Raw genomic sequence first — 21,691 nt, 5'->3', positions numbered from 1 at the left:
AACTAACATATTAGAAATTCCTGAGGTCACCTTGGGGCCCTCAGGGTAAGTGAGGGGCACCACAGAATCAGTACAAGCTATGAGGGGTGGAAGAGCTTGAAGGAGCATCTCTCTCTCATGCCTGAAGATTCCATCCAGGGCTGAGAGAGTGTCAAGGCTTCTTGTACCTCAAAATACAGATAAATTTTTTTAATCAGGTTTTTAAACCACAAAAATGTACAGAAATAGTTATCGACTGCAACTCCTTTGGGATGGAAGCTCAGCACTTAGAAGCCAGCCTGCCTCTTTCTGCTGTGTGACCCTGACTAGGAGAAACCCCTTCAGCAATGTCACTGACAAGTTGGAAGGGGTCCCTACCTCATGGGTTTGTTGAGGATCCAATGAGACAGTGTCCCCAAGAAGACCACATGCAGAGCCTGGCATGTAGAAGGTGGCAACAATACCTCAGTGATTCCCAAGCAGGAAGAGGAAGAATCAGGGGTTGGAGGGGAGGCAGGGGGACGAGTTGGTGGAACCGTGAAGGGATGGTTCCTAGACAGATTTCACATCCTGAATTCAGAGGAGACAGAGAGTGAGAGTGAAGAAAATAGAAATGAAAACAGGAGGAAGCACAGACCACACTCTTCCATGAAAATGCTTAACGCCAAGCTCTGCAAATACACTTTCTGCACAAGGTTTTGCTCCCAGCGATGGGGCATGGAATTTGGCAGGACATGATGCAGAAGGATGAAAGATCTGCTCCAGCCATGCCTGCTGATGAAAGGCCCAGAACTAAGTCCTTTCGGGCCTTAGAAAGGGAAGCATTTAATCACTTGCTGAGAAGGTAAACCAGAGATTCTCAGGTTAAACCTGGAAGTGGGGGAGCCTGGGTGGTTGAGTCGGTTAAGTGTCTGACTCTTGGTTTTGGCTCAGGTCGTGATCTCACGGTTTGTAGGGTGGAGCCCTGTGTTGGGCTCTGTGCTGACAGCATGGAGCCTGCTTGGTATTCTCTGTCTCTCTGTCTGCCCTTTCCCCACTCGTGCTTGCTCTCTCTCTCTCTCACAAAATAAATTAAAAACAACAATGATAACAACAACAAAACAAACCTGGAAGTGGAATTAACAGGCATCTGGATGACACAGTTTGGAGCTACTTTCTAAGTCAGGTAAGTGAAACCACCACTGAAAAGCAGCTCCACTCCAAACTCAAAGAGTAAGCAAATATGGCATGGATATAGGATACCACAGTCAAAACAAATCACTGTATAATGAACGACTACCTAGATTATAGGAAATAATGCACAATTCATTCCAGAGAAGCAGCATTTATTCCTCCGTGGCATTCGAATCAGCAAAGTCTAAGGATGATGCTGCATTTCTTGACCAAAGAATAAAGAGGAAATGTGATCAAAAGCTTAGTTAAGGGGGTATAGATCTACATCTAAGTACAGACACAAAGATTCTCCTGACTCCGCAGAGGATGTGCAAATGACTGAAATGGGACTGTTTGCTGGAACAACGGTGTAAAAATTAGGCCAGCGAAGACTGAAAATATACCCAAGAACAGGTGTTCAGCAAGAGGAAATCCCAGGTAAAAATGAAATGACAAGGAATACAGTATGAAAGAACCTGCAGAAGACAACTTCACACATTCTCTAGCCAAGAGATTTCTCAGCAAAGAGACATCTCTTATAATCATGAACTGGGACCAGGAGTCCCAGAGCAGCCCAAAATTCTGGTAACACACACACACATCACTGCCAAAACCATAATCTAAAAGGGGAGACTCTCAGGTGAAGCGTCCAGTCATGCACCATAAGAGCTACAGGAGTTGTTGAGCAGACCCAGGGAGTGAAGAAGCCAGCAGGGGCTCCAAGGGCCCATAGAGGCAGGAACCAATGAGAGACCAACAGCTGTGACCTCAAAGAAAGCTGCTGAGGGGCGCCTGGCAGGCTCATTTGGAAGAGCACGCAACTCTTGATCTTGGGGTTGTGAGTTCAAGTGCCACGCTGGGAGTAGAGATTACTTAAAAATAAAATCTTAAGGAAAAAAAAAGCAAGCAAGCTGCTGAGCAAAGGGAGAAACAGCCTCCATACCTTTGATGGAAACACTTAATGGAGGATTCTTCCAAAGTTGGTCAATTGATGAAGCCAATGGGGATGTTATAGGTTTTCTACACAGGTTACAAATGCAGTTGAGGCAGTTAGATGCTGACAGTAAGCAAACAGAGGATAAATAACCTGACTTTGTATTAAAAAAAAAAAAAGTGATTACCAGGGAGATTGGGGATTTCTCAGAGAGAAAGCAAAAGATATGAAAATAACAGGGAAGCTGAATGTGGTACTAAGTTTAGGTGGGATTGTCTCTCTCTCCCTCTCTCTGCTCCTCCCCTGCTCTCTCTCTCTCTCTCTCAAAACAAATAAATAAACACTTAAAAAAAAAGTTTTACCTAAAGCACTTATAAGTTAGAGAAAACGTGTTCAGAAAATAACAGCAAGAGGAATGATCAAGGAGAAAATAGTCACAAAATACTGCAGTCGTTTATGTTAAAAATTAAAAAAAAAAAAAAAAAAAGGTTTTGGGGCACCTGGCTGGCTCAGTCGGTGGAGCATGCAACTCTATATCTCAGGTTTGTGAGTTCAAGCCCCATGTTAGGGGTAGAGTTTACTTTAAAAAAAAACAAAAACAAAAAAAAAACCTTTTTGATACTCTGTGTTGGCTCCCTGAAAAGAAACTGGAAATTCTTTGGCCATTTGCTCTTCAGAACTAGAAACAAACCACTTCTAAAAGAAGAATATATTCTGATTTTTTTATTGAGCGAGTCTGGGTAAGAACGAGTAAAAGTTGATAGCACCCTGATTTGGGGGAAATCACAGGACCAATAAAGAGCGAAGATAAAGAAAGCATGCTTATGTTGCAACACAATAGGAGATAACATACAATTGCAGAAAGAAAACAGCATGGAGAACAGCACTTTAACTGAAATCTGGACAAATTCCCAGCTGGGGATACACCCAACAGAAAGGAAGGGATTTCCAAGTATAAGGTCAGCGTGAGCTACAGAGGCGACCTTGTGGCTCTGTGGAAAACCCCACAAGATTCAGGGTTCTGTAAAATCAAGGGAAGGTGCTTCACCAGCATAAGGGTTTAAATCATGGGTCCAAAAGCCCAGTGGCTACAAGGAAGTAATCCGAGGCATGACTGCTTCCCCTGCACAGCACTGGGTGGGCAAAATGTGACCACATACACAGCAACTATGAACCACTGCTGGAAAAAGAGTGAATGACCCTTGAGCAAGGAAGGTGGCAGAATTTGTTGTTAATCCAGAGAAGAGAGCTTTAGAACCTCAATTCACTGAAGGCACTGGGCCACCAGGCCTAAGCAGTCAGTCTCCAGCACCCCCACACCTAAGGAAGTCTGGGGCTTCGTCTAATCTCAGCCTCATCACTGCCTAGGAGAGACCTTACACTATCCAGTCACAGGATCGACCTGACATCCTGAGCTGTTCTTCAGGTTCGCTTTCCCCATCCCATTCAGGCCTTTGCTCAAATGTCACGCCTACAAATAGACTTTCCCACTACCTCTGCCAAAAAAAGCTCCCCATCAACTCCATCTCTTCACCCTGGACCATATTTTCCATGGTTCTTCTACCAGTGCCTAACCTTTTACTACATATTCAACGTTTGTCTTCTTTACTAAAACATAAGCTCACGTTGACAGGGACTATTTTAGTCATCCCTGATCCATAGCCCTTAGAATAGAGCTTGGCACCTGATGTGAGCTGAATATCTGCCGAATGAATAAAAGGGGAAAAAAAAAAAAACTTAGGGGCGTCTGGGTGGCTCAGTCAGTTAGGAGTCCGACTCTTAGTTTCTGCTCAGGTCATGATCTCACAGTTTGTGGGTTTGAGCCCCACATCAGGCTCTGCACTGACAGTGTGGAGCTTGCTTGGGATTCCCTCTCTCCCCCTCTCTCTATGCCCCACCCCTACTCGTGGTCTCTCTCAAAATAAACGTCAAAAAATAATAATAAAAGAAAAGAAAAAGAAAAAGAAACTTCATAGAAACAATAATGACTTATTGTCTTGGCACTGAAGTTGGTGACCTTGAGCCCAGGTTTGAGCCAGTTTTGTTAATAACTTGCTGTGTAGCTTTGGGCAAATCTCTTCATCTCTCTGAACCCATACTGCCTCACTCCTAAAACAAGGGAGATGATCAAGGAAGGACTAAAGTCCCCTTCCAACTCTCTACAGTTTGCAAAGATCTGATATCTTCCCAAAGGCAATTCATTACTAGCCACAGGTGGGCCCGGATTTACCTCAGATCAGTAAGTTCTAAACATTTAATTTGATTCTTGGGGCGCCTGCATGGCTCAGTCGGTTAAGCATCCAACTGCTGATGTCAGTTCAGGTCTTGATCTCATGGTTTGAGATCGAGCTCTGCGTTGCGCTCTGCATCCTCAGCGCAGATTGGAATTCTTTCTCTTTCCTCTCTCTCTGCCCCTCCCCCACTCATGCTCGCTCTCTTTCTCTCAAAATAAATAAATAGGGGCGCCTGGGTGGCGCAGTCGGTTAAGCGTCCGACTTCAGCCAGGTCACGATCTCGCGGTCCGTGAGTTCGAGCCCCGCGTCAGGCTCTGGGCTGATGGCTCGGAGCCTGGAGCCTGTTTCAGATTCTGTGTCTCCCTCTCTCTCTGCCCCTCCCCCGTTCATGCTCTGTCTCTCTCTGTCCCAAAAATAAATAAAAAACGTTGAAAAAAAAAATTTAAAAATAAATAAACTTAAAAAAAAAAAATAAAGGGGCGCCTGTGTGGGTCAGTCAGTTAAGCTTCCAACTTTGGCTCAAGTCATGATCTCACGGTTCGTGGGTTCGAGCCCTGCGTTGGACTCTGTGCTGGGAGCCTGGAGCCTGCTTCGGAGTCTGTGTCTCCCTCTCTCTCTGCCCCTTCCCTGCTTGCCCTCCATCTCTCTCTCTCAAAAATGAAAAATAAACATTAAAAGAAATCAAAAATAAATAAATAAATAAACTTAAGTTGATTCTTCTCAAGAAATCTCTAACCAGAATAAAGCTGGGTAAGTGGCAAATGGACAGGATTGACAGGAGCACAGTGTTCCCATGATAAGAAACAACGCCAAGGCCAGAAGAGGCACAATGACGGCCACTGTCCCACATTCTTTGAAGCACCGAGATCCCACAAGTCAAGATGGGGGGATGGGGTCTTTCTTGTGAAGGGGATAGACTAAACAGATGGTGGGAGGAAGAGAAGTCACCATGGATACAGAAAAAGCAGAAGCTTAGGCATCCCCCACCCCACTCCACCAAATGGTCCTGGAACGTAGGCCCCCTGAGTTCTGCCTCCTTACAGGATCTTAACCTCTTCTCTCTGACCCTCTGCCTCCCATCTACGACTCCTGCATCAGTGATGGGGGCTTAATACCCTCCAGATACTTCTATCAGACTTCCGGGTCCAGGGAGAGGATGCCTTCTTAGGTTTCCTGAGAGACCAAACTTCAGGCTCCCAAGGGCTGCCTGAACTGTCTGAACTGTCACCTTGACCCTCCCCTATCCTGAGTCACTTCAGGAAGGAACGGTCATGGTGATGCCCCCGGGGCTGAGCCCTGGAGAGCAGGAAGCTGCAGGACCCACTGGCAGATCTGGTGGCGTTCCCATGGGCGCCAACAAGATGATATCCTCCCGAAATCCTGAAGAATCTGGGGACCCTATTGCTCCTGATGAGACAACTCTCGAGTACCCTGCGCGGGGTCCTGGGGCCCTGCGTGTCACCAAAGACGTTAAGTAAGGTACAGAGAAAGGCCCTCGGGTGCCCTGAGAGGCTGGCGGTTTCGGGGTCCTGCTGCTCGTCCTGAAGTCGCGCCCCAGGTCCCCGAAGACGGGCCAGGAGGCCCCTGCCCGCCGGGGTCGCAGTCCGTCAGCCCAGGCCCCGAAAAGAGCCCGCGCCTCCTCCCTCGCGGCCGGGTCCGCGCTCACCGCCTTCTCCAGGTGGCTGCGCGCCTGCTCGCTGTTCTTGGTGTGGTGGTAGAGCACGGAACCGAGCTGCAAGTGCGTGCGGGCCTCGATGCGCTGAGGCGGCTTGAAGGGGAACACGGCCTGCAGGCAGTGCACACACAGGCGGATCTTGGGCGGGCTGGAAGTGCGGAAGTGCTCGGCGAAGCCCAGAAGCGCCAGGTACCACGACTCGGCTGCCTCCGCCTGCGCTGCCTGGGCCGCCGCCGCCTGAGCCGCCGCCGCCGCTTGAGCCGCCATTTCGGCCTCCACAACAACAAGCCGCCGCCACAGGGAGGCGGAAGCAGGAGCGCGGGGCGGGGCGGGGCGCTTCTCACGTCTCTCGCGAGAGCTGCCGCATAAAGCATTCTGGAATATGTAGTTTGTCTCTGGAGTGGCTGAGGCTCCGGGAAGGTGTGAGAAAAGGCGATGCCCTTTGGTCCGCGGGACTGAGACCAGAAATTGCCAATAGGCTGAGGTTTGCTTTCCTTGGGGAAAGGCTCCAGGTATCCACGGAGTGGCCGGGCTTGGTTGGCCGACACAGACTACATCTCCCGTCAGGCCATGCGCACTATAACTAGCCTTCTCAAGTTGGACCGGAGCATTGTGGGATTGGATGAGTCTCAAGATGGACAACCGGGATGTTGCAGGTAACAGCTCCCGCCTCCCCTCAAGCGTCCGCCTGGGTCCTCGGGGCTACGCGTCGCAGTTTCGTCGTCCCGTTGGGTTTACCCCGACCTATTAGCCCCTCGCCTCAGCCCCCAGGGCGTCCCGAAGCGGCGGCTTCTGCATCTTCCCTGTCTCCCGAGACCCCAGACCCAGTTGCTGCCGCCACCGCCTGGTTTGCTGAGGGCGCGGGTATTCCGTAAAGGCCGCCACTGGGGCAGTCCTGCGCTCTCTTTCCGAAATAATCGCCTTCAGAGCTGCTCAGAGCTCTGCTCCCCGAAACAGCGGCAACCTTGGGCTGTCCTGCGCCCCTTTCTTCGAGCAGCCGCCGTCTGGCCTGTGTCCGCTTTCTGGAAAAGCTGCTTTTCCGAACTATTCTAGGACTCCTTGTACACACTTACCTGGGTCTTTCGAGCCCCCACTTGAACACAAGGCTTACCTTTCCCTCTCTCCCAGACTGGCCGCGCCCCCCCCCCCCAACCTCCGACTGGGGTGCATTCACCCATTCAGCGAATACTGTGTGCCAGGCACAATGCTAGGCGCTGGGGTTGCAGTGGTAACCAAAAAGGGCCCTGCCTTCCTGAAGATTACTTTCTACTGGGGCGTCAGACAGTGCACCAAGAGGAAATATTTACAGAGGTTATAATGATGTGAGAGAATGGAGGTAGAGGCTGCTGATGCTAGGTAGTCAAGGAAGGTCTTTTTAAGCAGAAAGCATTTGAGATGAGAGGCTGCCAGCTATGGGAGTGCCTGGAGGGAAGCTTGTCGTTTTGAAGAATATCAAGAATGAAGTGGGGGGTACCTGGGTGGCTCAGTTGGTTGAGCGTCCGACTTCAGCTCAGGTCATGATCTCATGGTTCATGAGTTCCAGCCCCACATCGGGCTCTGCACTGACAGTGCAGAGCCTGCTTGGGATTCTCTCTCTCTCCCACTCCCCCCTCCCACCCCACTTGCTCTCTCTCTCTCTCTCTCTCTCTTTCTCTCAAAATAAAGTTAAAAAAAAAAAAAAAAGAATGAAGTGGAAGTGAGGAGGGGAGTCATTTCTGAAAGTCAACTTTCAGAATTTGGATTTTATCCTGAGTCCCATGGGAAGCTTTTGAAGTGTCTTGTTCATTTCTACACTTAACACAGTCATCTGAAGACACCATTATCTTTTACTTGGAGCCAGTACACCTCCTTATTGGTCTCTTGCTGCCACCATGTACTCTCTCCAAGTAGTAGCCATAATGACCTTAAAAATACTGTTTGTCAGCATAATACTCCCTTGTCACTTCCCAAAGCCCTTTAAGTAAAACCTGGACTCCTACATTGGCCTCCCACCCCCATTCCTGTAACAGTCCACTCTGGTCACACTGGGCCCTTGCTGGTCCTTGATTATACCAGGCTTCTTCTTGCCTTAGGCTTTTGCAACTTCTCCTTATTCTGCCAAGATAGTTCCCCATGTGGCTTTTCAGGAGGCTGGCTCTTTATCTTTCTGGTTTTAGCTTAAGAGGTCTTTGCTAACAGTTATTTTCTGGCTGCTCTAGCTGTATAGGTTGCTCTTCTATTATTCTTCCCTCCTTTTTTTTTTGTTTCTATCAGAGAGCTCTTAGGATTTTGTGGGTACTTTTTCATTGTAAGTCTATTGTCTTTTTACCCCAAGGTGAGATCCCTTCCCTAGTTGAGCAGAGCACCTGGTACATAACTCAGTAAACATTCATGGAGTAAATAAAGAAACGGACGCTTAAATGTCTGTTGATGCAGGCAGCAGCAACTGGGCCGTTCCTGTAGCAGCTGCTGAACATGTTTGTAGAGCAATGATGATTTTTTTTTTTTATGTTTATTCATTTTTGAAAGACAGAGGCAGAGCACAAGCAGGGGTGGGGCAGAGGGGCGGGGGGAGGACACAGAATCCGAAGCAGGCTCCAGGCTCCAAGCTGTCAGCACAGAGCCCCATGCGGGGCTCGAACTCACGAACTGTGAGATCATGACCTGAGCCGAAGTCGGATGCTCAACCAACTGAACCACCCAGGTGCCCCCTGCAATGATGATTTCTGATTTGCTTCTGTCTCCCCAGGGAAAGCTAACCGGTGGTTTGGGGTTGCACCTCCCAAGTCTGGAAAAATGAACATGAACATACTTCACCAGGAAGAGCTCATTGCTCAGAAGAAACGTGAAATTGAAGCCAAAATGGAGCAGAAAGCCAAGCAGAATCAGGTGGTCATCAGCCCTCAGCCCCCACATCCTGGCGAGTAAGTGCCCCTTGTGGCTGGATTGGGGTCTTAGAGGGTCACTGGCAGAAGTTTTTGTGTTCAAGATCAGTCAGGTTATACCTGCACCTGACCACAGCCTGATGATGCAAGGAGTGACACAGATGCTCTTTCAGGAGGCTCAGGTGGCAAGAGAGAAATGAGGGGTATGTGGGAGCTCAGAGATGGCCTGCCTGTATTCACCAGTTATTTAGTGTTGAGCAGCTGTGGGCTTGGGGCCAGAGATGTAACACAGAGCAAAGACCCAAACTCCATCTCTTTCCTTATGGGACTCATGGTCTACTAATAAAGGGAGTGCCAGTTCTACCCCCAGAGCTGCCAGTGGGTAACATGAGGTAGTGTGTTCCCTGGTGCAGCGGCCACTGTAGGAGCCCAGAAGAGGCTCTTCTGTGTTCTCAGAGCCAGCCTGTTGAGGAAGTAGGGAAAGGCCTGTCTGGCAGAAGGCAGGAAGGGAAGAGAGCCCTTGTGTGTCAGGTGGCTAAGCTGTTGCACCAAAGGAATTGTTTCAGAGCCAAGCAGGGGGTAGATCAGGCAGCGTTCCCTCCTGCCTTTCCTGAGAAATGTTGAGGGCTCCCAAGAGTTTTGAGCAGGGGTGATGTGATCAGGATGACAGGATCCAAGAATTTCAGGCTGGAGATCGATAATCAGAGAGGCAGGCCCCTTCCTCTGGGGTGTGAAGCATGGAACATATTAAACCCTCTCCAGAGCTGGCCCAGCTCCCCTCCTACCTTTTCTAAGCATTTGTGGCATCTCCTTGAGGGCAGAACTTAGACCTTATTGTTTCTTTTTTTAAGTTGATTTATTTATTTTGAGAGAGCACGTGTGTGTATGAGCAGGGAGGGGCAGAGAGGGAGAGAGAGAATCCCACGCAGGCTCCGCGCTGCCAGCGCAGAGCCCGACATGGGGCTCCATCTCACAATCTGTGAGACCATGAACTTAGCCGAAAGCAAGAGTTAGACGCTTAACCACCTGAGCCACCTATGCGCCCCTAGACCATATTCTTATGGGAACCCAGAGCCTGGGGTCTCTGAGGCACTCATGAATGTGGAGACTAGATATGGAGTGATTTGTAAGTCAGTGGGCTTGTGGGCTCTTGCCCTAGAGTTATGGAAGGACTTGTACCAGGATGGGAAAGACCTGTAGGAATGCTTTCAAGAGATCCCAGAATCAGCTGGATCCCAACACCAGGATCAGACAGCTGAAGGGGAGCATCACGTGGGTGGGTGCATAATACAGGTAGCTTTGGAAATAAAGTTAATTTCTTTGTTGTAAAAGCATAGAACAACAAGTTTTAGAATTTCTCACTGAAGGGGTGCCTGGGTGGCTCAGTCGATTTAGCATCCAACTCTTGATTTCGGCTCAGATCGTGATCTCACGTTTTGTGAGTTTGAGCCCTGTGTCAGGCTCCACACTGACAGTGCAGAGCCTGCTTGGGATTCTTCCTCTCTCTCTGCCCCTCCCCTGCTTGCTTTCTATATTGCGCTCTCTCTCAAAATAAATAAATAAACATTTAAAAAACAATAGACTTTCTCACTGGAGAAATAAGAAGTATTCAAGTTGCTTCAAGACATCCACTTTGCTATAGTCCCCTCCCATGTCTTTGCTTTGTCTCACAAAGTTGTGATCAATTTTATTTGCCACTTCCCCCTCAACTTTTTAAAAGAAAAGCTTTTCCTTGCATTACAACTCTTTAGAACCATCGTAGTTTTTAAGGTTTATTCTTGAGATGTAATTAGTATGCCATAAAATTGATCTTTGAAATTGTACAATTTAGTGATTCTTTAGTATATTCACAGCATCATGCAGTCATCACTACTCTCTAGTTCTGGAACATTTGTATCACCCCAAAAGGAAACGCAGTGCCCATTTGCAGTTACTCCTTATTTCCCCAGCTCATAATTTACTGTCTTTGTGGATTAAGCTATTGTAGACATTTCATATAACATTTGGCGTTTTGTGTTGGCTTCTTTCGCTGGACATAATGCTGTCAAGGTTCATCACTTTTTAGTATGCGTCAGGACGTCATTGCTTTTTATGGCCAAATAATATTCTGTTGTGTGGATGAAACATGTTTTGTTTATCTGTTCTTTAAGAGCCAGCATTAAAAAAAATTTTTTTTTTAATGTTTATTCATTTTTGAAAGAAAGAGACAGCACAAGCAGGGGTGGGGCAGAGAGGGGGGTACACAGAATCTGAAGCAGGCTTCAGGCTCTGAGCTGTCAGCACAGAGCCCGATGCGGGGCTTGAGCCCACGAACCACAAGATCATGACCTGAGCCAAAGTTGGACACTTAACCAACTGAGCCACCCAGGCACCCCTAAGAGCCAACATTTTTAACGGCATAATATCCCTTACCATCTGTTAATAAGTGGGATTCATTTGCTGTCTTGCTGCTGCCCTGAGGTGTTTCTTGCCTTTCACTGTCCCCACTTTCTTTCCCTCCCTCTTGAGGGAGGTAACAGTATGAGCACAAGGGCTGCCAGAGGCCCTGCTTGTTTAATGCTAAAGCTAGTTATCTGCAGATCCTCCTTTGTGTTAAAAAAAAAAAAAAAAAAATTATACAGAGTAGATATTCTGGAAAGTAAAGGAGAGGAAAACGAGGCAAAACCAAAATCAGTCATAACCCTGCAACCCACAGACAGTGCTGGTTGCATTTTGATGGATTTTTCTAATAATTTTTAACTCAAATACTTGTGTTTTTAAATTCAAATATTTTTTGATATAAATAGGGCCATACTATAGTTGTTTCATATCCTGCTTTTTTTGTTTTTCACTTAATGTGCTTTATTGCTTTGTTTCTAAAATTTTAGCTTTTCAGGGTTCCTTCATCTGCAGCCCTATGGAAGTCTTATAATTTATTTAACCAGTGCTTTTTGTGATGAGGGTGTTTCCATTTTTAGTTCGTTATAACATTTCTAGAAGAATAAAACTTAATTTTAACGGAAAAAGGCCTGATCTATGGGCTCAATAAGCTTTTACCAATTATTGGATGGAGTAAGGTAGGGCCTTGAAAGCAGTATATACAAGGAATTTCTGAGATTTGGGCAAGATTGTATGTTACAGCAGAAAATGGAAGAATAAGATATATACTATGATTGTAGCCTTATTTCCTTCTATTTCAAAGAAAAATACCGAAGAGTCAACAGTGGCTGTTCTGAGGGGAAGAGACTTTCGTATTTTTCCCTTTGATTTCTATTTCTATATGTTCCTGATTGCTCCATAATAAACATCTATTGCTTTTATCAGCAGGGAAAATGGATTTGAATTTAAATATTTTTTTGAGGGAGGGACAGAGAGAGGGAGAGGGAGGGAGACACGGAATCTGAAGCAGGCTCCAGGCTCTGAGCTGTCAGCACAGCCCGAGGTGGGGCTCAAACTCACGGACTGTAAGATCATGACCCGAGCTGAAGTCGGAAGCTTAACCAACTGAGCCACCCAGGCGCCCCAAGATTTGAATTAAACATTTGGGTCCCTGGGTTTGCTTTAGTGCTGACTTGTTGAAAATACGTGTTTAAATATACTTTTGGCAAACAAAAAAGAGCGTAAAAATAATAAGAGTATAATATTCTCCTTTAGTTATTTCACCAAGAGATTGCTTTGGGTGTTGTGCTGTGCACCTGTGATACCCACAGAAGCGCTGGCTGGCCCAGGCCCAGAACTGCAGTCACACATGGACGCAGACACACAGGCCCTGCCTTAGAAATCTCTGTTGTCTGGCAGGAGAGACAGACATAGGAGCCAATAAGCAGCCCAGCTAATTAGTTGACAAGTACGACAGGTGCTGTGCAGGAGGATCAGGTGCTTTTAAGCTGTTTTGTTGGAGATACCGTTTGCACCTGTAGGGTCAATATTGCAGGTAGAGATAACATCGATATAGGTAGTATTGCCTTGACCAGAATAAGAGTGTTCCATCTTACAATGAAGGCTGCTCTCAGTAGTTCCCAGACATTTTTGGGAGCAGGTTTTGGGTCCCATTAGGTGAGCATGCTGGGGGGGAACGGGCGAGGCGGGCCCCTGCCTTTCCTCTTGTGGCTCACTTTCTTTGTCCTCTGTCTCGGGTCTAGAATTGCGAACGCACACAACTCTTCTGTTTCCAACAAGTTTGCTAATGATGGCAGCTTCCTGCAGCAGTTTCTGAAGTTGCAGAAGGCACAAACTAGCACAGGTGAGTGCGGTCTCCCCCATCCTGTGTCTCCCCCTGCTGGGGCTCACTCTGCCAGCTCTTTCCCCTTGGGGGTCCCTGGGCGTCTCAGAAACGGCAGGTCCCACCTCAGACTTCTTCCTCTCATCCCGCATTCATTGAGGACTTTCATTCTTCTCATTCCTACAGTAAATGCCCAGGGGGAGAGCATAAACCCAGCCTTCAAAGTGCTTGCCCCATAGGAACAGAGACAAATAAGCCAGGTTTCAGTCGGCGGGGGTGGGGGGCCCTGACTAAACATGGCCCAGGTGTTGGGGAATGTCATTGAAAAGATGTGCCTGTGAGCTGGATCCTGGCACTCCAGAGGCTTCTCAGTCTCTCCCCTATACTTGAAATGTGGGGCTTCCTTGTCTTCCCTGCTCCCAGAGGCTACTCTAAGCACATAGCCTTGAGATAGGATGTGGTATTGAGAACACCTGCATGGTATATGTGACTGAACCCATTTAAGGCCTTTTTTTTTTTTTTTTTAATACAAACCTTCAAGATTTGGTGGGTGGGTGTGGGGATCCATTCATTTTGCTGCCACCTAAGACAAGCCTCATGTAAGTTTCTGTTGCTTATTACAGTTGTTACCCACCAACCTGGAGTGGCCTGCCTCTTTCTTTGGTCTTTCCTTGCCCTCTGAGTTCAAGGACCAATTTCAGATTATACCAGGGAAGCTGCCTGGAGGGTTATAAACCCAACACCAGGACTGTGGGGCCGCAGTGTGGTTTAGAGCAGCAGCTCAGATGTGAGGGATGGGACCCTTATCCATTGGGGGAGGGGGGGCACCTGGCCCACAGGAGCTCCATGAGACATGTGAGGTATGAGAATCCCTTGCTGTAGGGAGCCCACCCATGTCTGTGGTTGTGCAATTTACTGATCAGCTTACTTTTAATGTAAGAACGTTTCTGACCAAACAAAACACCATCAATCTTTGTCAGGTTTTCTAGGAGACAGCTGAAAAAATTAACCTAAAGCCAAATTCACTCACAGAAAGGGAGGAAAGACTGTATCAGTCCTTCACCGCAGGCCCTCAGGCCAGGAGTTGTGTTTGAAAAGCCCTGAATAGGCTGTCATCAGCTTGCCACTGACAATGAGAGGAAGTGGTTATAAGCCAGGTGTGGGGATTCAGGTCTTATCCAGAAGAGCTGGCACATCCCTGGGCTTTGAGTGCAGGTGTTAGGGAGGCTTCTGCCAGAGCTGCTGCCTGCAGAGCTCAGCCTATTTTCTTCAGGCTGGGTGACCGTGACAAGTCATTCCTCTCTGAGCCTTAGTGTCCTCTTCTATGAAATGAAGATGGCGTCCTCAATGAGCTCCCACCCCCTACCAGTTGCCATGCTGGAAGCCAAGGACCCAGCCCCATTTAATGCATTTGTGGCATACGTTTAGGTGGGAAGACGGGGAATTGTTCACCACAGACCTTGAGCATGAGTATCTTTCCTTCCATCCCAAGATGCCCCACCCAGCACGCCCAGTGCCCCTACTCGAGTACTCCCCCGCACCGGCAAGAGGCCTCCTCTCATCAGCAGCCCACCAGGCCAGGTGAAGAACTACGTGCATGCCAAGCAGCTACCTGTGGCCAGCCGCCCAAGCGTCTTCCAGTCTCCTGATGAGGATGAGGAGGAAGACTACGAGCAGTGGCTAGAGATCAAAGGTGAGGTGCGGGGGCTGCCACCTTCCTTCCAGTACTGCTCCTCCAGTTCCGTGGGTGCGACCCACAGCCAGCGAAGAAAGTGTGGCTGGGGGTGGGGGGCCTCCAGGCTGAGCTGAGGGCCAGAGTGGGGCCCTCCATGGTTAGGGGGAATGAAGCAAGAACGTGGGAAGAAGTGAGAGGGAAGTGTGGAGGTGCTCTAGACTGTGGACTTTGTCTTGGGAGCCATAGGAACCATCCTCTGCTCATGTAGACTGGTCTCCAACCAGGGCAGGGGCATTCTCTGAGGAGCACTTGCTTGTGTCTGTCCTTGTCCAACATGAGAGGAGGAGCTTCCATGGCTCCCTAGCCTGGGTGCACACTTTCTGAGCCCTCTTAGAACCAGAGGTGCCTCTTCCCATTGTGGATTATTGTGCTTACCAGTTTGGGCCAGAGGTACAGGCCCACGTGTTGGAGGGCATGTTCTCCTGCCCTGCGGAAGGATGATCATTTTTCTTGGAAAGCCAGTCCACGCCCTGTTGTGTAGGAGGGTGGAGGGTGGTGGCAGCAGAGCTCCTACTGTGTCTAACTACATCCACATTCAGAATAAGGCCTCAGTACCATCTGAGCCATGAGGATGCCTGCACCACCTCTGCCCCAGACTGGTTGGTGCAGTCATATCACCCTGACAGTGAGGACAGATTGAAGTAACTATATAGTTATGCTGTGATAGCCTTTAGACTTGTTACCCTGGATGAGGGTGCTGGCTTCTGGCCATGCATCTGAGTAGGTCAGTGGCCAACCTCGCACCATAGAGTATCTCTCAGGATGGAGCCAGGGAGGGTGCTTTTCCTGAGGCATCCTAGCGGCTCTGACAGTGCTCTGATGGGAAGTGCTGCTTCACAAGAGGCAGTGTCTCAAGGTCCTTGAGGCCTATTATGGCCTGCTGTTGATGCAGCCCCAGAAAAGCACCTGTGCCTATAAATGGCAAGCAGGTCATCACCAGGCACTCAGGAAGAGGGTAAGGCTGGGGGAAAGGTGGGTACAGAATGTCCCTGTGACCTCTTAAGGATCCTCCTCAAGCCATAGGTCCCTGACCCCTATCCCTCAGTTTCTTGGCAGCTGAAGCAACAAAGGGAATAAGATTGGCTGCAGTTTCAGTGTCTAGCCCTCTTGCCAAGAGCAGTGAACATTGCTAGGCACTGGCAGTGAGAGATTTCTCCTGGGAGTTCTCATAAAAGGGACGTGAGCGTAAATGGGCTGACAGATGCCTCATGAACAGGCCAGCAATAAGATACAAAGGCAAGTTCCACGTGGATCAAAGGCGGGGAGGCTAATACAAATATTAAGAAATATTTTTATAGCTCTGTTCACTGAAAAGGCCCTGAGGTAATGATTAAGCCTGTTGCAGTGAGCGCCTCTGGCACCCAGATGGTGGTCTGGAAACACACTTTCTCCCTCGTGGAAACCAGGACTTCTTGGAGAAATGGCTGGCTCTAGGTTTGGTCAGGAAGTGTATGAGATGATCCTGGAGCACCCTATCCCAGCAGATAGCGAGAAGGCCGTCAGAGACTCCTGGGGTCAGGCCCAAAGACCTCAGGAGCCAGCTTGAAGAGGCTCTACCAGCCAAGAGGGGACAATTGAGCTTCTGCGATGACATTAATTGCAATGGATTGAAACCTACCTGATACATTTAAATCAATGGATTGAAACTCTTGATGTGTTTAAGTCAGAATTTGTAAAGATACTTTAAAAAGGTTTTGTCATCTTTGGTGACAGGAAACAAATTTGTTAAACTGAACACTGGTAAATAAAAGAATTAAGCATTTCAGAAAAAAGGGGGAGACTGGCTATGTTTTCTGATGTCTCCCTCCCAGTTTGGGGATCGGCTTGGTCTCTGGGAGGCTCACACCCTTCTCTCCCACCCAGTGTCTCTCACAAAGATTGTTTAGACTGACACCCCCCTCATCACAGTGCTATGTGCTTGGACCCAGGACACCCGACAACCTCCCGCATTTCACCCTCTTCTCCCCCACCCCTCTGTCGTTGTGGTCCATAGAGAGAGTGTGCCTGTTGACTGTGAGGTGTGTGAGTTGAACCCCAGTACTGACAGCCTCCTTAAAGTTTCACCCCCAGAGGGAGCCGAGACTCGGAAAGTGATAGAGAAATTGGCCCGCTTTGTGGCAGAAGGAGGCCCCGAGTTAGAAAAAGTAGCTATGGAGAACTACAAGGATAACCCGGCGTTTTCGTAAGTATTTCTGGGAGGGGAAGGCCACCACTACTTAATGTTCTTGTCACACAGTAATGTGTATTCTTGTAAAACCCTACTGGTTACTAAGGCTGGTCGGGGCTGGGTGCTTGCTCGCACGGGCCAGATGCTGTTCCGAGTTTCTGAGTGCTTTCTAACTCATGTCGGAGGTTGCAGGGGCTCCAGTGTGGTGCAGAGACTTAGTCTTGGGCCCTATCAAGGTGTCTCTGCTCACCAGCTTGCTTTGCACAACATTCTTCAGAAGCTACTTGGGTCACCTCATCCCCACTGCTCATCTTCCTCTCTGTTTTGCAAAACTTCTCTCCAGGTTTTTGCATGATAAGAATAGCAGGGAATTCCTCTACTACAGAAAGAAGGTGGCTGAGATAAGAAAGGAAGCGCAGAAGTTGCAGGCAGCCTTTCAGAAAGGTAAGTGGGTGGAGGATGTGGGAGGTTCTGGGGAGGTGTGTGGACAAAGCACACCCCATGTGAAATCGGGGTTCCTGGAGGCTTGCCGTACATGGGGTGGTGCCGATGGCCCAGTTCTGTGGCCTCTCAGGTGGCCAGGGCATTGCCTTCCCCACCAGTGGTCTGAGGTGGGAAAGAGTCTGAGGGCCAAAGTCAAGGTCATTATTATGTTTTGGAGCTCAGCTCTGTGTTTTTAAAGGGGGTAGGAGGGAGGAGTGCTTACTTGTTGGTTCTTGGTCATTTAAGTATAAATGAGCTCCTGCCTGTCTGGCACGGAGGACCTAGAGATAAATGTAGTGCCTGACACTTGGGGAGGGAGGCAGTGAGCTTCTGGTGGAATGAGTATCAGGGGAGGGGGAGATGCTAGCTGGTCTCCAGCTGTCAAGAAGTAAAAGCCCAGTCAGATTATGGTAAGTGGCAGGGGCATCGATGTTTAGGCCAAACACAGGCCACAGAGGTAGGTACGGTTTTTTTTTTTTGTCACCTAAGGCCCTCTGCCCTGACCTCCCCAGGAAAGGAGGGCCAGGCCCACTCCCTTGTGAGACCTGGATGGGCAACCCCTGGGAGAAAGACTGAGGTGGGGCTCCCATATCCCCTCTGGCCTGGATCCAGACCTTCACTCACATTCTGTTCTGTGATCTGTGGGGCGGGAAGGGGCAGGGTGCGGGGTGGGATGTTGTAATATTAACTCTGGTATTTGGTCCCAGTGTAGTAATCTGATTCCCATTTGCCTGTTTTTCTTTGCATTGTTCCTAAAATAAACCCCTCTTGTTGCCCATGGGGTTCTTAGCAGAAATTAGGCTGTTGGGTGTGGTGAGTTGAGCTCAGTACTGACAGCCTGCTTAAAGTTTCACCCCCAGAGGATGAAGAGGCCAAGAACCTTGCAGAAAAGTTGGCCAGGTTCATAGCAGACGGGGGTCCAGAAGTGGAAACCATCGCTCTCCAGAACAACCGCGAGAACCAGGCATTCAGGTAAGGGGGGTACTAAATGGGAGGTGACCCATCCATACACGTTGATCACAGCACCCCCTCCACCCCCCAACCCCCATGGGCTCAACGTGCCAGAGCCCCACGGTCAGAAGGTGGCAGGGTTGGGTCCAGTAACTCTGACCCTTGAACCCAGCTCTGCCACCCCATGGTCAACTACTTGTCAGAGCTCAAATCATCTCTGAGGCAGGCGTGCAGCGCCTTTGGGGTCTTCTATTTTCCACGTGCCTTATAGAGAAAGTCTCTGGTGCTTGCTAGGTTCCCTTTGTTACAGAGATGGCAGCCCTAGGCTAAGAGTAAGCCAGGCTCTTAGGCAGAGAGCCAGGCTCTTCCCGTTTTTGACTTTGTACTTTTATAGGATCAGACGTTGACAGTGAAGGAATGTGAGGAAAGTGGGAATGTGGTGCCTTAGGCTGTGTGAAGCGGGAACCCTCAGCCTGTGTGCAGGCTCCACGGAAGGTGTGGGACAAGCAGCTTGACTTCCCTGCTGTCTCCAGCCACGCAGCCACATCCCATCCCCTCAGGCTGGGTCTGTGTGTACCTGTGCATTCTTTGGGTGGGTTCTGCACTTCCTCCTTTCTAGGGGAGGTTCCTTGGCGGCAGGTTGTTGGAGTGGGGGGGTTGGGAAGTCACTGCTGCTAGGTAGGGACCAGCAGGGGCTTATGGGGTGGATGCTGAACTCAGTGTGGAGGTGTTGCACCCATGAGGATGTTTTTGACCATAAATAACATAGGTTCCAACTCAGAAAGTGAAGAGATATGATGGCATGTGTAACAAAATGTCCAGGAGCAACAGTCTGGGCTAGTTGATTTAGTGGCTGGGCACTCAGGACAAAGGAAGCAGGAGTGAAGCAGCAGACATGCAGGTACTGTGCCGTAGCGGTTGGGAGTGCAGGTGAGTGTCTGTGTGCGGTGCAGGTGGGCCTTGGAGCCAAGCAGGGCTCACGTGTTCACTGAGCACCTTTGGAAGGTCCACATAGAGCGTGACGGGGTGAACTGTGCCTCCAAGGTCACTGGCCACAGTTGTGGAGGGTGCCCAGACACGCCGGGCCAAAGCACACCGGCAGAGGAGGAACATCAGGAAGTGGGGCTGATAGAACCTTGCAGGCTAGTGGAGGGGAGGGCCATGGCTCAGTTACTCGGTGAACCAGAGCATGGAGAAGGCTGCTGGGGAGTTCAGGTATCCCTGCATGCTGTACCTGGGTCGTGGTACCCTCGTGGGGGCCGTGGGGTGTTTGGGTCTGGAGTTCAAGAGAGCGGTCTGCCTAGCCTAAAGACCCACCTGAGATCTCCTGACATTATTGTGATACCAGCTGTCACTCTGCACCCCCCAAACCAGCATTGACTTAATAGTCTACTTAAAAGTCTCTGTACCCTTTTTTGTTTTTTAAGCCTCATTTACCTAAGGAGGTTTATTTAAGAAAGATACTTAGTTTACCATCGCTCATCATAAGTAGAGCTGACCGTGAGAATCTACAGCAGGCAAAGTGAGCAAGGTTGTGGATTTCTGTCAAGGCTGCAAGCCCAAGCTCTCTCCTTGGTCAGAGGGGTCCAGGGCCCGGCAGCACTGGCCAGACCTTTCCTCTTGGGTCAGAACTGACAGATGCCCTCAGCGCACGCAGCTCTGGTTCCTCTGTGCTTCATTGGTGTTTGCCCAACTCGTTGGGTTTTACTGTGGTGGAGGCCAGAGGGAAGAAGGGGGCACCAGGGCAAGGGCAGAACCTAGAGTGCCCAGTGGGGAAGTAGCTGAAGGTGAGCAGTGTGATCTGTTTAATCTTTGCATGGAATCAAGTGTGAGGCATCTTCTTTCACCTCCAAATCTAACAGGAGCAGCTCATGTATTTGCCTCTCCTGGCCCTTCCCTGCCCTCCTGATTCCTCGTGTGGGCCAGGCACACACCAGCAAGCTCTGTGTTGTGGGAAACATATCTGTAACAACTGCTCATCTATAAAGAAGCTGGAAACAACCATTCCTTTGACCAGTCATGCCACTTCTGAGATGCTGCCCCAGAAATAATGTTAAGTACATTCTCATCCATAGTCTTAAAAAATGAGTAACACGTTAATGTCCAGCCTCAGTGGGCTAAATTCTTAATAACTGCATCTCCTCAGTGGAATCGCGGCCATCAGAAGGCACGTGGGTGAAGGTTGTAGCAGCGAGCACAGCATCCACCACAAGCCATGTGCCACTCTAACCTGTCACCCAGGTGAGCCACGTTGTTCTTTTCAAAGCCCTGATACTGGCCTCTCCCAAGGGAGGAAATAGGCAAGGAGACCAGTGGGAGGATGTGCTTTCACTACCACTCCATGCCGTTTTAACAGGAAAGCCTTATGTGTCAAGTTAAAAAATCTTTTAAATCGGAATATAGAGGGGCGCCTGGGTGGCTGAGTCTGTTAAGCGTCCGACTTTGGCTCGGGTCATGATCTCACGGTTCGTAGGTTCGAGCCCTGCATTGGGGCTGACAGGTCAGAGCCTGGAGCTTGCTTGCTTCAGATTCTGTGTCTTTCTCTCTTTGCCCCTCCCCAACTCATGCTCTTTCTCAGTCTCAAAAATAAATAAACATTAAAAAAAAAAAAAGAACATAGAAAATAGAATCACGGCACCATTCAGATAAATCTATAGTGAGAAGAAAGACTGGAACGAAAGACACCAACATGTTAAGTTTGATTAACCGAGGGGCAGGTTTGCTCCTACCCAAGAGAATCTTTGCTATACAATCCCCTGCACTCTTGACTGGAGCCCAGGTCAAATGGCGGCTGTTAACTCTACCATCACCACAGACAGACCCACAGGGAGCTCTTGGATGCTGCCTCTGGGGGCAACTTGGAGGAGACTCAGTGCAAACCAGCAGCTGAGGCCAAGTTGGGGCCTGTGAGCCTAGAGAAAACCTACCCTGTCAGGAGCTTCCCACCTGCACCAGTAAGCAAATCCCACAGGTCAGCTTTTCTTAGAGGAACCAAATAGCTTTAAATCTATATCATAGCCTTTCTGGTGCCAAGCATCTTTTTGAAATCCAGCCAGCTGTTCCTTCTGAAAAAGTTTTTGCTTTTGTCTCTTAATTTTTTTTAAGATGTCATTGTTTTAGAGTATCTTTAGGTTCACAGCAAACTTGAAGGGAAGGCACGGAGATTTCTCATATGCTCCTGCACATGCACGGCTTCCCCTCTTATCAACATTTCCCGCCAGAGTTATCTATTTATTTATTTTTATTATTTTATTTATTTTGAGAGAGAAAGAGACCATGCGTGTTGGGAAGGGACTGAGAGAGAGGAAGAAAGAGA

General features: G+C 48.9%; 2 protein-coding genes across 5 annotated transcripts in view; one reads left to right on the top strand and one right to left on the bottom strand.

The window, feature by feature from the left end:
• The window catches only part of MAU2 (MAU2 sister chromatid cohesion factor), a 30,601-nt gene extending 24,318 nt beyond the window's left edge, over positions 1-6,283 (bottom strand). For all 3 annotated transcript variants that reach the window (XM_060630744.3, XM_060630745.3, XM_060630746.3), the window contains exon 1: positions 5,966-6,283. In XM_060630744.3, coding sequence (XP_060486727.1) covers positions 5,966-6,241 — 276 coding nt within the window. In that variant the 5' untranslated portion in view covers positions 6,242-6,283. The remainder of the gene's footprint in view (positions 1-5,965) is intronic.
• A 91-nt stretch (positions 6,284-6,374) lies between these two features.
• SUGP1 (SURP and G-patch domain containing 1) overlaps positions 6,375-21,691 on the top strand; it is a 31,504-nt gene continuing 16,187 nt past the window's right edge. The window contains exons 1-7 of one of the 2 annotated variants that reach the window (XM_060630743.3): positions 6,375-6,630; positions 8,703-8,877; positions 12,960-13,060; positions 14,532-14,732; positions 16,845-16,956; positions 17,285-17,385; positions 18,273-18,396. In XM_060630743.3, coding sequence (XP_060486726.2) covers positions 6,597-6,630; positions 8,703-8,877; positions 12,960-13,060; positions 14,532-14,732; positions 16,845-16,956; positions 17,285-17,385; positions 18,273-18,396 — 848 coding nt within the window. In that variant the 5' untranslated portion in view covers positions 6,375-6,596. Of the gene's footprint in view, positions 6,631-8,702; positions 8,878-12,959; positions 13,061-14,531; positions 14,733-16,832; positions 16,957-17,284; positions 17,386-18,272; positions 18,397-21,691 lie in introns of both variants that reach the window. The other variant, XM_060630742.3, reaches the window with a different exon arrangement.

The sequence above is a fragment of the Panthera onca genome, chromosome A2 (genome assembly GCF_046562875.1).
Source record: "Panthera onca isolate mPanOnc1 chromosome A2, mPanOnc1 haplotype 2, whole genome shotgun sequence".
In the NCBI taxonomy this organism is placed as follows: Eukaryota; Metazoa; Chordata; class Mammalia; order Carnivora; family Felidae; genus Panthera; species Panthera onca.
Note: the sequence above shows the minus strand (reverse complement) of the source record. Positions and strands in the feature narration are given on the sequence as shown.